General features: G+C 44.1%; 1 protein-coding gene across 1 annotated transcript in view; it reads left to right on the top strand.

Annotated features, from left to right (window-relative positions):
• Nucleotides 1–475: 475 nt before the first annotated feature.
• LOC148515017 (amine oxidase [copper-containing] 3-like) overlaps nucleotides 476–15,230 on the top strand; it is a 29,455-nt gene continuing 14,700 nt past the window's right edge. Inside the window, exons 1-2 of the mRNA XM_088480733.1 lie at nucleotides 476–2,093; nucleotides 8,364–8,649. Coding sequence (XP_088336859.1) covers nucleotides 512–2,093; nucleotides 8,364–8,649 — 1,868 coding nt within the window. The 5' untranslated portion in view covers nucleotides 476–511. The remainder of the gene's footprint in view (nucleotides 2,094–8,363; nucleotides 8,650–15,230) is intronic.

Genomic DNA, 15,230 nt, shown 5'->3' on the forward strand with positions numbered 1-15,230 from the left:
ATAGTGAGGGTTATGGGGAGGGTTAAGGTAAGGGCTTTAATACTTACATAAATCTGTCAGGCTTCTGATTGTCGGGATGCCGCTGTCGATATTCTAATCGTTTGCGTCCTGATCATCAGGATCCCGTACCCAACCCGTAATTATAATATGGTTAACAAGTCATTCAAATAGCAATTTATTTTATCCTGTTAATCACAATCTTGTGACCGATCCAGCCTGGATGGGAGTTCTTGCCCTACTATACTGTAATATATTTAGAATAAGGAAAAAAAAACAGTACATGGTTGTAATGTGAGAGAATCTCTCTGGGATCTAATGGTTAAAATGGTACCAAAATAAATCACGTAATCTCTTCTCCCACAGCATCCAGTCCCTTCCTCCCTCCCTTTTCTGCATTTCAACATTTTCCCCTAGGTTCCAGCAAAGTTTAATAGCCTGGGAATGAGTGAAATTATTTCATTCTAAGCCAAGTCACTGAAGGAGTTGATTATTTGTTTAATACAGCAACAATATGAATGTTAAAGTTCTCACTGCGCTTTTGATTCTGGCAGTTGCCACAATTTTAGCCCTGGTGACTGTCCTTTTGCTTGGATCTAAAAAAAAATCCTGTAGTTTTGAAAATCAGAAAATTTCACTTTTAAAGCACAATGACAAGAGTTTGGTCTTTGCAGATCTGACACCTGATGAACTTTCCCAAGTGGTGGAATACCTCAGAAAAAATCTCAATGAAGATCTAGTGGACATCTCTAAAGCTGACCCTGGCACTAATTGCATATATTCCGTGGAACTGCTACCACCCAAAAAAAAAGATGTCTTATTGTATTTGGATAATGGAGGATCTAAGCCGAAAAGAGAAGCATTGGCTATAGTTTATTTTGGAGGTCACCAGGATCCTGAAATTAAAGAATTTATAGTGGGACCTCTCCCTAACCCTACATACAAAAATGATGTTACCCTTCGGAAATATAAAATCAAACTTCCTTATCACCGTAGACCAGTGATTGGCAATGAGTACAAACAGATACAAATGTATTTGCTTCTCAAAGAGTTCCCCAAAGCAAAAAGTTTCCTAAAGGAAGTGCTTGGCCATGATGAATCTGACAGTAACTATTTTTCTTTTCTGACCAGTGCTCCAAGAGGCTACAGTTCTGGAGATCGGAGCACGTGGTTTGGTATTTTCTTAAATACATATGGAAGTGGCTATTTTCTACATCCAGTTGGGTTGGAGCTATTGATCAATCACAAAAACCTAGATATAAATAAGTGGCATTTGGAAAAAGTTTTTTATAACGGTAAATACTTTGATAGCATGTCTGAATTGGGAGAGCAATATAAGAGAGGGGAGTTGAGGACAGTAAAGATGAAAAAGCCTGATCTTCAAAATGACTTTGCTTCTCTGAAACCCCCCAAACGGGCAAATTTTGATATCCCTATGCAGTATGAACCAAAAGGTGTTCGTTATAGTGTCAAAAATAACCAGGTGTTGTTCCAGCACTGGAGCTTTGCATTTGGGGTTAATGGGAATACAGGACTCAGGCTATATGATGTTAAGTTCAAGGGGGAAAGGATACTCTATGAGCTTAGTATCCAAGAAGCTATTTCAGTGTATGGCTCCAATGCTCCAACTGGAATGTCAACAAGGTATATGGATGGACACTTTGGCATTGGCCGTTCTATCTACCAGTTGGTTCGTGGGATTGACTGTCCTTATTTTTCTACATACATTGACACCCATTATTTGCTTGATTCAGATGATTGGGTACTCAACAAAGGCTCCATCTGCATCTTTGAACTTAACTCGGGTGTTCCTTTAAGACGCCACTTCTCATCTTTAGGTTCTACTTACTATGGTGGCTTGGCCAACACCATCTTAGTCATAAGAACAATTGCAACACTGGGAAACTATGATTATGTGTTCGACTTTATGTTCTATCAAAATGGTGCTATTGAGTCCAAGGTCCATGCAACAGGATATATAAGTACATCTTTCTTTATGGAGGGAGGAACAGAACATGGAAACAAAGTTGGGCCTCACACACTGGGGACTATCCACTCACATTTTATAAATTACAAGGTGGACCTGGATGTTGGAGGTAAGTAACTGTGATTCAAAAATAATGGTGTCAACATGCAGTTCACTTTCAAATCCACATTTTTAAAACTAAACTGATCTTTAGTTTTTAGAGAAGTGAAAGTATGACAATATATATTATTTTCATGTTGATGAGAAGTATTACATTAAAGTTATCTTATGGTACCTCCATATAATAATCATTAGGAACAGACATTACATTTAGTCAAAAATAGCAGGATGTCATAAGATCATCTTAGTGTATGTTTTTCTCTGGGTAATAAAGACAAAACTATCAGCAAATATAGCAGCTCAGAAACCATGCAATAGGGTCTGTTTATTAACACTGTATTTAGCTACAAACCTTAGCAAAATAAATATACTTGAAAGTATGTTGCAATCTGCAGAATTAATTACTATAGAGAATGTAATTATTACTCTATAACATAGCGTATTCATTAATTGGTAAGAATGTTCATGATCATATTACAACTGTGATTACTACCAGAAGCTTGGAGAGTACTAGACATAAGTATTCCCCATCACTGTGCAGTGTAGTAGCGTACACTGACAGCAGTTGGGAGTGCACTGAGATACTGCACACAGCATTATTTGACATAATTTTACCTGTCTTTATGGGGTAGTGTGTTAATAAACATTAAGGCGTATTCAGCCACCGGGACTTCATACCCATACCGTACATGGGGTTATGTTGAATACATATGTGGTTTGTTCAAGATCAATATTTAAGTATACAGGAATTCAGTATTAGCATATAATGCAAAAAATGCTTTACTAATACTTAGCGGTACACAGAGATACTTCATGCGTTCAATAACAATATGTTGTATTGTGTAACTATAGCCATTACTATTGTTTTGTGGCAGTACTTGGTAATGTGGCGATATGCCTCATAGTCCTGCACAACACAGTTTTTTTTATCAACAGTACTTGGGAGCATGAATAGATACCCAAGATTAATCTATAGTGCAGTGTAGTCATTATTAAAATTACATAGATACTACTACTCATTATATAATAAAATATGTTCATCTAAATTGGCCTCCTGTGTCCCATCAGCACAGCAGGACTTCGCTTCTCTCAAAGCAGAGGAAAAATTGTCTAAAAGTAGGCAAAGCCCTTAAATTATGTCAGAAATGAACACTTAATGTAATATGGATGTTCTGGTTCTGTTCCCATATGCTTGTGCTTTAATGAAGTAAAGTAAAATATATCTTTGTTTTTATTTAACTGGCCCAGAACTGAATATATTTTCTCACACGCAAATCTTTGCATTATGTATAAAATAGAATATAGATGTCTTTGCAGTCATTTAACTAGCATGTGCTGATTTACTGGCCACAGGTAAATCTTGCTGCAGCTCTCAGGCATTGCCCCTAAGTGCAGTACACTACAATATTAGAATGTCATCTTTATTTTTATCACATAATTAAAAAGTTGGCATGTAATAGCGAAATAATATCATGATCAAGCCCTTGCAAATATTATTAATTTATTTTTCAAATTTAATCTTTTTTAATTGTACATCATACAAACAATATTTGCACATAAGGCAATAAATATTGGAACACTGATGTTTTCCATAGAATTATCAAATTAACAGAGGGAGGGGAGGAAGATAAGGGAGGTGGAGTTAAAGTGGGTGTGGTAGGGAGAGAAAGTCCCCAGACCTGCTCAATGCAAAGTAAAGAAGGCGCAACAAAGAAGAGGGGTTTTATTTATGGTGCAATAAAATAAGTCTGGTGGTTTATCATATATATTATATTGGTCTCTAGCAGTAAAAAGGTAAAGCAGACTGCCTACTTGTACATAAATAATGTTTTACTACTAATCTATGATGTACGGAAGCTAAAGGCCCCCATACACAGTGCAATTTTTTACACGATTTGGCCGTTTTCGATCAATTGGAATGATCAATCGTGTAAAAAGTGCCGTGTGTGGGGATGATCATGATGCCGCTGCGCACCTTGGAGAGATATAAAGTAAAGAGAGATAAAGTACCAACCAATCAGCTCCTGTCATTTTTTAAACACATTGGTTGGTTGGTACTTTATCTCTCTCCACTTTATCTCTCTCTAAGTCTCAGTACATCTCCCCCAGTGTATGGCCATGATATCTGCTGGGTGTCAGGCTGCCAAATAACATGTCTGACACACATTTTATCTGTCAGTATGTGCCCAGAATTAGTGATGTGATTCTCGGTGGCACGAAATTGGATGATCAATGTGAACTTAAAAACTTGCACAGAATCTGGGCTGCTCGGTGGTGAATCACACCAGTATCTCCCCTTGAAGGACTGAGATGCAGGCTGCACATTGAGATTGACAGTTCTTTAAACTGATAATAAAATGCACAGAACTGCAAGAAACAGGTAGGAAGCTCTTCAGTTCTAAAGAAGGGTGCTGTTGATAATAGAGAGTGATTGTGCTAAGTACTAACTTATTGGGGGAAACATATTTATTCAGGGGTTTCATGGCATCATAGAGTAATGCGGAGCAAGGCTAGTATAGAGGGCCAATATAATCTGACAAGCTAGCATGTCAGTGAGCAGCATGGTAAGTAGGAGCCAATGTGAGCTGGAGGCACTGTGTGGTATAATGTGAATTAGAGCACTATTATTAGGCATAGGGGCCTATTCATTAAACATTAAAATTCTCTGGAGATAATTAGCTTTAGAACTCTCATGGAGTTCTAGCTAATTATAGGTGGAATTCATCATTCCACCTCTCCATAAGTATCTATTCCGAAAAGCTGTCATTTTTGCGATGACAGCTTTTCGGGAAATAAGATACTTTTCCCTCTCTACACTAACTTATCACATCTGGAAACAGTGCTACGCATGCGCTGTTACATCTGTAAAACCAGCGCATGCGCAGCACTGCCTACAGAGGCGTTAAGTTTCATACCCCCCCGATCCCCCCCACCCCCCTCCGCTCTTCCCCCCCCCCCCGACTTACCTGTCCGCGCAGCAGCCTCCGGCTCCATCCTGCTGGTCTGTCATGTGGTTTCCCAGCAGACCACATGACAGATAAGAAAAAAATAATATATTTTTTTTCTTTTTCTAAACTTTCTTGTGCTCTGCTGGGGGAGCTCACATGACAGACCAGCCTCCGGAGCCTGAGGACACAGCAGAGCGCCGGAGGGACTCATCAGGGGACCTGCACACGCGGATACAGGTAAGTGGATTCTGCTATTCGCCACCTCACAGTGCCGAATAGTAACTGCATCAAATTCCGAAAATTTATAATTTTCGGAATTTGATGAATACCACAATTTCCACATCCCCATACTAATGTATGGGGAGTGTGGAAATTAACGCAGGGGAACTTAGCAAGGAGATATCTGTGATATCTCCTGTGTTAAGTCTGTTCATGAATACCAAAATAACGTTATTTAAGGAAAATGTCCTTAAAAACGTTATTTTAGTGTTGATGAATAGGCCCCATAATGTGAACAAGTGGTGATAAAAAAGATTATGAGAACGTTATGCATTTTGGGGTTTTCAGCCAATACAAACAGTAAAGCATAGGACCAATCATGGAATGAGATTTGAGATGCAGTTTAGGAAACCATGAAATTACATTGGGGCACATGCCTAAAGCCTGTCACTCTGTCATTATTCTCTGTTTGTTCTTTTTTGCCCATGTCCACTCCAATGTTCTAGTAAGCATCACTGCTTTATAAAACTGCTTTATAAAACTTATGGCCGGTGTACACTCAATGACGCTGACGATGCACACTCCAGTGCATGCAGGTAAAAACGGGCGTCATCGTCAGCGAGGGCCATGCTGCAAAATTAATATAAGCATACACACTTGCCGATGCCAGGAACTCCGTCGGGTCCAGTCGCATGACAGGTTGGCTGGGTAAACATCGTTAAATGTGCATCCAACTTTAGATAACAAGGAAGTTGAAATCCTCCTGAGATCCCATCTACATTATATTAACTGATGGATGCTAAAGTGTTTTATTGGACCATCTTTTATAAATCTCCAAACATTTTTACTAGGAATATTAATGGGAAGAGTTTGTAAAAGATAAAGAACTTCCGTGAGATTGTTCATTTTAATAATGTAAATCATCCCCCAAGTCCACAGCCAGGAGAAGCCACAACAACATCATCTCCCAAGCTTGTAGCCTGGTGTATTCATGGTAGGATATTGGGAATGATTTCTTGTTACTAAAGCCAATAAATATAACATTTTAGTTAATTGTGGGGAAAAAAAAAAACCATTTTATTGTACAATACAGATAAAATACACTGAGAGGCCCCCCTCTCCAAAAATAAATTATTTTTTTTATTTTATCTACTAGGAATGAATTCCTAAAACTTATGCTGCTGATGTAGAGTATTTACAAACAAAATATCATAACTAATGGCTTGTTTAATTATTATATTAAACTGCCAATTGCTAAATTAGTGCTAAAGAGGGGCTTATAACCAAACAATGAAAATAATAAAATCAGGGTGTGGTGGGTGACTGTTGTATCTAGGCATTTTATGACATCCTCTTGGTTTTATTAAATACATGGGAACCTTTGGAAGCTTGTAAACTTTACATTAAAATATTTCAATTTATTCTTAGGAAGTAGCCTTGATGATATTGCCACATCTACATTTAGGGATCAATTTATCAAGTAGTAATAACCCCTTTTCCCTAGCATTTCTGCCGGAGAAAGGGATTGTCAATGCTTTGTCCTATATAACAAAAGGGACACAGCAGAGAAATCCCTGATTTCTCCTGCAGTCAATTTTGCTTATTACAGCTTTTTGCGTCTCCATAGCCTACATCTCAATTGCAGTGTATTTTCAAATGACCAGTAGGTAACGCCATTTTGAGTTGGTGTTACCTATACACGGAAATGGGAAACCAATGAATCTTCTCCAAGTTTGTTGACATCCTCTGGGTCCACATGCTACTAGAACTCCCTGCTAACATTGTTAGGCTGCCGTTGAGACTAAGGGCTCTATTTATTAACATTATTTTTACTAAAATAAAGTGAAAAAGGGTGTTTTCACACCCTTTTCACATTATTTTAGTTGCATTAGTAAAATTCTACTCCAACCCCTAAGTATCACTTATTTTTAGTAAGCAGATCGCATTTCCCATAATTGTAATGGGAAATGTGATCCAGCCAAAGTTACTAAAAATAAATTGTAAAAAAATACCGGGGAAAGCCCTGTGATAATAACTCCACCAGGAGGTGGCGTTATCCAGGGTCTCCCCCGGTTACCGGACTCCTGCTCCGCTCTAATAGGGAGAGCAGAGCAGGGAGTCGGCCCCAGTAAGCAGCTGTGTGGTCTAAACAGACCACACGCTGATTCACTGTAAAAAAAAAAAAAAGTAAAAAAAAAAAAGTAATATCACACTACAATCTGCATTACCAATGCGGATTGTAGTAAATAGAGCCCTAAGAAAGCCACCACGTAGGAGCAGGGATTGATAAATAAAGGGCAGTCTGTGTTCTGTATCACTGTAATATGCAATGATACAGAATGCACTCGTTGTTCAACAAATGTTAAAAAGGCGGAATCGGTATGAATTACCGCTGGACCCCTTGCCGGCGGTTCAAATCCGGTTTCATGGCCGACAGAGGAAGAAATCCTGATCGTCCCTAGGTAAGTATTGACTAACCAAATCTACTCCCTAACCCTCCTTTAGGGTGCCTAACCTTAAGCTTCCCCCCCAGTGCCTAACCCTAATCACCCCCTCTAAGTGCCTAAACCTAACACCCCTTCCCCGCCGCCAAAACCTAAGTCCCCCGGAGGGGTGCCTAACCCTAACCTCCCCCCGGGGGTGCCTAACCCTCCCTCCCCCTAGCCTAACCCTAACCTCCCAGGGGGATGCCTAACCCAAGTCCCCCCCGGGAGCTCTAAACCTAACACTCCCCCCCCCGCGCGGCTGTCCGCTGCAGCGCCCGGCATCCGCTCGATCGGGATGCCGGGCGCCGGTCTCCCGACGCCAGTCAAATGACAGGCGTCTAGATTTAGACGCCTGTCATTCGTCCCTAGTCGGGATAACAGTGTCTGAAAGCCGGCGGTCGGCAGTCTGTCCGCCGGCTTCCTGAACGTATACGAAAAAGGCTGCTGTGATTTATGCTACATGCCTTGACCAAGCCTAGCATGTCTCTGTATGTGTCTGTACATAGATGGAGAATGACAAAGTTGAATTTGCTTTTAGTGTTCCTACAGAGTTTTATGAGATACATAAGCTTCCACTAAACTCAAAATAGAGTTGCAAATTCTAATTATATAAATGTCTGATTGCAGGATTAAACAATTCGCTGGTGGTTCACGACATGGAGTTTCAGGATGTAACAGTTCCCTGGAATCCTAAATGGAAATTACAACAAACAAAGCTCACCAAGAAAGTTCTGGAGTCTGAGAACAGCGCAGCATTTCAGTTGCATGAAGCCATGCCTCGATATATACAGTTTGCTAGCAAAAATAAGAATAAGTGGGATCATGAGCGTTCCTATAGAATCCAGCTGGTTTCTTTTGCCGGGGATTATCTTCCAGAGAAGAGTGGCATCCACAATTCAATGAACTGGGCTAAGTAAGTTATTACTTTATCATATATTACCTAATCACCCAGGGTCAGTTTTGAAGATGTCTATGCACAGTATATATCCCTGCTTTTTAATATTGACCAACTGCTCAATCTCACTTCCCTAGGTTTGCACTTGATGCATAAGCGCACATCCACTACCCAATTATACAGAGCGATTGAACGATAACTCTCCCGCTTGTAGTTTCCGACATCAATCATCACCCGAACATGCCAGTCAATCTGCCGATAACGACAGATTGCCCATGTTTGGGGATGATGGATGCCTACACTGAACGATGTATCGTTCAGTGTAGGCACTGCACAGTACAATGGATGACTGAACGATAACGATATCGTTATCGTTCAGTCTTTTTATTGTCGCCTAGTGGATGTGCCCCTTTCCTCTGTATGACATAGCATCTCTCACTGGAAAGATTATAAATACATGCTCAGTAGTCACATTATGTTGTTTGTTCTATTCAGAGGTGTAGCGTGTGGCCAGGGAGCCCGGAGCATGTGATTGCTATGGTACCCCTCCCCTCAAGTGTGCAGGTAGGAGGCGTGTCCAGGATGTGGAGTTAAATTAAAAAGAAATAAAAATAAACATTAGGGGCAGCATCAAACTGGGGCATAGAGGGCTAGATATATTCCAACCAGTGACGTGTGGTGAGGTCAATGGCTGGGGAGGCGCACATGTATAAAAACACAGTTTTTATATCAAAACTCTGGAGCATGCCAGGGAGCATGATAGGAGACTGCGTAACTTCCTACCCTGACCTCACGTCCCTGATTCCAACCCACTCAGTAATTCCACTAATAAAATCCAGTCTTGTGTGTACTCAATAAAAATACACCTTACCTATATGCTGGTTTCTCTGCAATAGGGAACCTCTAAAAGAAATTGATCCTCCCTGTGCAGAGTCTTCTGTCGGTGTTCACGCTTGATGTAGGAAATCACATGGTCTAGAAGATGCCTGTTTGTGTAGGAATGTAACCAATGTCATCATCATACAATAGAGGTTCAACCAGACTTGTGCCCCCTGTGTCACCTCCTGCCCCATGTCCCCAACAGCCTCAAGCCCCCTGTGTCTCTCCAGCCTATTGCCCTATTTTTATGGCCTCCTACCCCTTTACTCCATCCTCCTGCCCCATGTCACATCAGCCCCGTCACTCCAGAACACTCTCACACCAGCCCACTGTCTCTTCAGCCCTCTGTCACACCAGCCTTCTGTCACACTAGCCCCCTCTCTCTTCAGCCCCCTGTCACACCAGGGTTGTGTATACGGTACCCTTCAGTTAATGTAGCTGGACGTGACATGGAGTGAGCGCGGAACTGTGGTTCCATTCCCTTAAAGTGCTGTTACTTTAGAAACTTGTACCCTCGTCGCTGCACTTTGGCCATGGTGGCTCGCTCCACTTGGCTCGCAACAGGTTACTATTCCTGTTCAATGCCCATGTGGATGACGTGAGGGTACTTCTACTGAAGGGGATCTATCCCCAACCATCACACCAGCCCTGTCACACGCCGCCCTGGAGACCCCAGAATCAGACCCCGTCGCCTACCTTTGCGGGTGCTGACCCGCGCTGTCTTCCGGCTCCCGTGCTGTGCGCTGCTTCCCTCTCTCTCTGGCCGGTCTCTGCTGTCCTCTGGAGGGTCCCGCTGCTCTGCTGCTGCCACGCTGGCTCCTGCTGGTCGCTGGTCCCCGCTGACTCCTTCTGAGAAGCGCTGTCCTCCGGTCCATGGGCGCGGCCATCTTGGATTGCCCATGTGACTCCACTACCACCAATGAGGAGTCTTCTCCTTCTCTCTCAACCTGTCAGCTCCCAGCGTCCACTATATAAGGTTCCCCAATGCTGACACAAGTTGCCAGTGCAACTAGTTTCCTAGTGAGCTTTCCCACTGTGCTCCAGTCGCTCCACGTAGCTTCCCAGCTACCGAAATCTCCCCACGGCTATCCAGCCGCTCCACGTAGCCACCCAGGATTGAACTTCTTCCTTGGGCCGAATTTGCTCACAATAATCATTATCACACGTCCACCAACTCAACTCCCTTTTTTACAGTTTTTGGTCATCATCCTCGAGTGCCAGATTTCCCTCTTCTTCCAACATTAGATGTGCCCGCGGCCAAGATGTCTCTTCAACGGTTCTCCAACATCTGGGAAAAGGTTCGTTCCTCTCTGACTAAAACCTCAGCCCGGTACAAGAGATTTGGTGACCGCCAAAGATGAGCGGTTCCCAATTTCCAACCTGGGGATATGGTCTGGCTCTCTACCCGAAACCTAAGACTCCGAGTTCCATCAATGAAATTTGCCCCGCTGTACATTGGTCCATTCCCAATCGTCAAAGTCTTGAATCCTGTGGCCTACAAGCTAAAACTTCTTCCATTTCTTTGCATTCCAATTTCTTTCCATATTTCTCTTCTAAAACCACTGGTCTTAAACTGATTTCAGAAGGTCCTTCCCAAAGCTTCTAGTGTTCAAACACAACAAGGAGAGGAGTTCGAAGTTGACAGAACCTTAGATTCCCGTTGTCGATACAATCGTCTTCAATACCTCATCGACTGGAAAAATTATGGTCCGGAAGAACGAATCTGGATAATGCCTCCGATGTCCATGCGCCCCGTCTGGTCAAAGCATTCCATATGAAATTTCCTCATAAACCAAGGAAGTGTCCGGTGGCCACTCATGAAGAAGGGGGTACTGTCACATGCCGCCCTGGAGACCCCAGAATCAGACCCCATCGCCTACCTTTGTGGGTGCTGACCCGCGCTGTCTCCCGGCTCCCGCGCTGCTTCCCTCTCTCTCTGGCCGGTCTCCGCTGTCCACTGGAGGGTCCCGCTGCTCTGCTGCTCCCACGATGGCTCCTGCTGGTCGCTGGTCCCTGCTGACTCCTTCTGAGAAGTGCTGTCCTCCGGTCCATGGGCGCGGCCATCTTCGATTGCCCATGTGACTCCACTACCACCAATGAGGAGTCTTCTCCTTCTCTCTCAGCCTGTCAGCTCCCAGCGTCCACTATATAAGGTTCCCCAATGCTGACACAAGTTGCCAGTGCAACTAGTTTCCTAGTGAGCTTTCCCACTGTGCTCCAGTCACTCCACGTAGCTTCCCAGCTACCGACGTCTCCCCACGGCTATCCAGCCGCTCCATGTAGCCACCCAGCTACCAACGTCTACCCACGGCTATCCAGCTGCTCCACGTAGCCACCCAGCTACCAACATCTACCCACGGCTATTCAGCCACTCCACGTAGTCACCCAGCTACCAACGTCTACCCACGGCTATCCAGCGCTCCACGTAGCTTCTCAGCTCCTAACGTCCACACAAGGCTATCCAGTCTTTCCAAGTGGCTTCCAAGCTACCACACCACTTCTAACAGTACTCAAATTCCCTATGAGTTCACTGCTCCCTCTCATGCGGAGGAACTTTATTAAACCAAGTCTCCTCCTGCGAGCGTCTGCGCCAAGTGATACAGGTCCAAGGCCCAGTCCGGGAACACAATCTTTAAATCCCACGATTGTGACAGTTTGCACTGGCCAGATGGACTCGGCAAGTGGTCAAGGATCTGGGGTAGATCCCTCGCAGGATGTACTATCTCGTCTGGAAAGACAGGAGACCTCTCAGGCCCAGTTGATCCAGTTCATCCAAGATATATTGTCACGCTTGGACAACATTCAGTCCTTATTGGCTCATCCCGCTACCGCAGGCTCCCAAGCCGCCTCTTCTCCTGTGGTGTCACCTGCTCCCCCGCTTCTACCTCCTGCTCGTCTTCAGCTTTCCCCTCCGAGCAAGTTCGATGGCAACCCCAAATTATGCAGGGGTTTTTTAAACCAATGCGAAATCCAGTTCGAGCTACAATCCGCCAATTTTCCAACAGCCAGAACCAGGGTGGCATATATCATCTCTCTGCTCTCTGGCCAAGCACTCGACTGGGTCTCGCCCCTTTGGGAGAAATCGGATCCTTTGCTCTCCAACTACCCTGAATTTATTTCCACGTTTCGCAAGATCTTTGACGAACCTGGAAGAACCACTTCCGCATCAGCTGATATTCTACGCCTCCATCAGGGTAGCAGGACCGTTGGTCAATATGTAGTCCAGTTCCAAACTCTGGCCTCAGAACTCAATTGGAATGAGGACGCTCGCATCGCTGCCTTCTGGAGTGGTCTTTCAGAAAGACTCAAAGACGACCTAGCTTCCCGTGACCTTCCAACCAATTTGGATGATTTAATTTCCCTTTGCAACAAGGTGGATCTTCGTCACAGGGAGCGTGCCTTGGAAAGAGTCAAACTTGACCGCGGAAGGCCACGTCCAGCTTCCCGTTTACCCTCTCCTCCTATGGGCAAAGAACCCATGCAGGTCAACCGCTCTCGTCTGTCGGCTGAGGAACGACAGAAAAGGCAGAGACAGAACCTCTGTATGTACTGCGGATCTCCTCAACACTTAGTTAGATCCTGTCCCATCCATCCAATTCGTCCGGGAAACGCCTCCTCCTAACTTATGACAGAGAGGTTAAGTTAGGAGTTGCCATTGAATCATATAGGAAGTCTGATTCCACCATCCAGGCTCACTTAAAGCTTCCCCGAGGTTCCAAAGCTGTATTAGCGCTTCTGGATTCTGGAGCAGCAGAGAACTTTGTCACTACAGACTTTGCCCAGAAACATCAAATCCCCATAGAAGCGTTGCCTCGGGTCATCACTTTAACCACCATCGATGGTAGTCGCATTACTAGTGGAACCATCACCCATCGTACAGCACCACTTAGACTTACCATTGGGGTGCTCCATACCGAACAACTGTCCTTCTTAGTGATTCTCAAAGCCTCTCACTCTTTAGTCCTTGGACTAACCTGGCTACAGAGACATTCACCACAAATTGATTGGACCACCATGCAAATAACCTCTTGGGGTTCCAATTGCTTCAAAGGCTGCCTTCAGCGGGTAGTACCTGTCCGATCTTCTGTCATACAGGATTCTACTGACCTGCCCAAAGCTTATGGTGGGTTTTTGGATGTCTTCAGCAAACAAAGTGCAGACCTATTACCTCCCCATCGTGATTGGGACTGTCCCATAGATCTGATTCCCAGGAAGAATCCTCCTAGTGGCCGAACCTACCCTCTATCTCTCCCTGAGACTCAAGCTATGTCGGAGTACATTAAAGAAAACTTAAGTAAAGGCTTCATTCGACCCTCCACGTCTCCAGCCGGGGCTGGATTTTTCTTCGTAAAAAAGAAAGACGGTGGGCTGCGCCAGTGTATTGACTACCGGGGCCTTAATGAAATAACTATTAAGAATCGCTACCCTCTTCCTCTCATAACAGAGTTGTTCGATAGAGTCAAGGGAGCCACAGTTTTTACCAAACTCGACCTAAGAGGGGCCTATAATTTAATTCGTATCCGTCCAGGCGATGAATGGAAAACGGCCTTCAACGCCAGGGATGGGCACTACGAATATCTCGTTATGCCCTTCGGCCTCTGTAATGCTCCAGCCGTCTTCCAGTTTTTCGTCAACGAAATCTTCCGGGATCTTTTGTACAAGAGTGTGGTCGTGTACTTGGACGACATTTTGATTTTTTCTCAAGACTTCCAAACTCATCGAGACCAGGTGAAGGAAGTCCTTCTGAGGTTGCAGTCCAATCAACTTTTTTGCAAATTAGAGAAGTGTCTGTTTGAAGTCTCAAGTGTACCATTCCTGGGGTACATCATCTCCGGAACAGGCCTTCAAATGGATTTTTCAAAACTACAAGCCATTCTTGATTGGTCTCTTCCTTCTTCCTTAAAATCCATACAAAGGTTCCTAGGATTTGCCAACTATTATCGCAAGTTTGTGAAAGGTTTTTCAACACTGATAGCTCCTATTGCAGCTCTCACCCGTAAGGGAGCAGATCCAACTAAGTGGCCCGTTGAAGCTACCTCGGCATTTCAACTCCTTAAGCAAGCCTTCATCTCCGCTCCCATCTTAAAGCAACCGGATTCCACCCGGCCATTTATCCTGGAGGTGGACGCGTCCTCCGAAGGTGTCGGTGCTGTGCATTCCCAGCAGATTGAAGATGAAAAACTTCATCCCTGTGGTTTCTTTTCCCGGAAGTTTTTGCCTGCAGAAAAAAACTACACCATCGAAGATCAAGAGTTACTCGCCATGAAACTAGCCCTCGAAGAGTGGCGATATCTTCTAGAAGGAGCCCATTACCCCATTACCATTTTCACAGACCACAAGAACCTGCTTTATCTTAAATCCGCAAATTGCTTGAACCCTCGTCAAGCCCGGTGGGCAATGTTTTTCTCCAGGTTTAACTTCAAACTCTCCTATCGCCCTGGCTCACAAAACCTCAAAGCCGACGCACTCTCCCGTTCCATGACAAGCGACCCTGATCTACCCATGGAACAGCCCCAACCAATCCTGAATCCAGCTTTCTTCGCCTCCACCAAATTATCTTCTATACCCCCGGTTGGGAAGACTTTCGTCGCTTCAGAACTCCGCAAGAAGTTGCTGCATTGGGCCCATGCTTCCCGGTTCTCTGGACACTTGGGTATGGATAAAACCCTTGAATTCATCCAGCGGTCCTATTGGTGGCCTTCGATGAAAAAGGACGTCAG

This window comes from Taudactylus pleione, unplaced genomic scaffold, assembly GCF_031769625.1.
Source record: "Taudactylus pleione unplaced genomic scaffold, aTauple2 ptg000256l, whole genome shotgun sequence".
Lineage (NCBI taxonomy): Eukaryota > Metazoa > Chordata > Amphibia > Anura > Myobatrachidae > Taudactylus > Taudactylus pleione.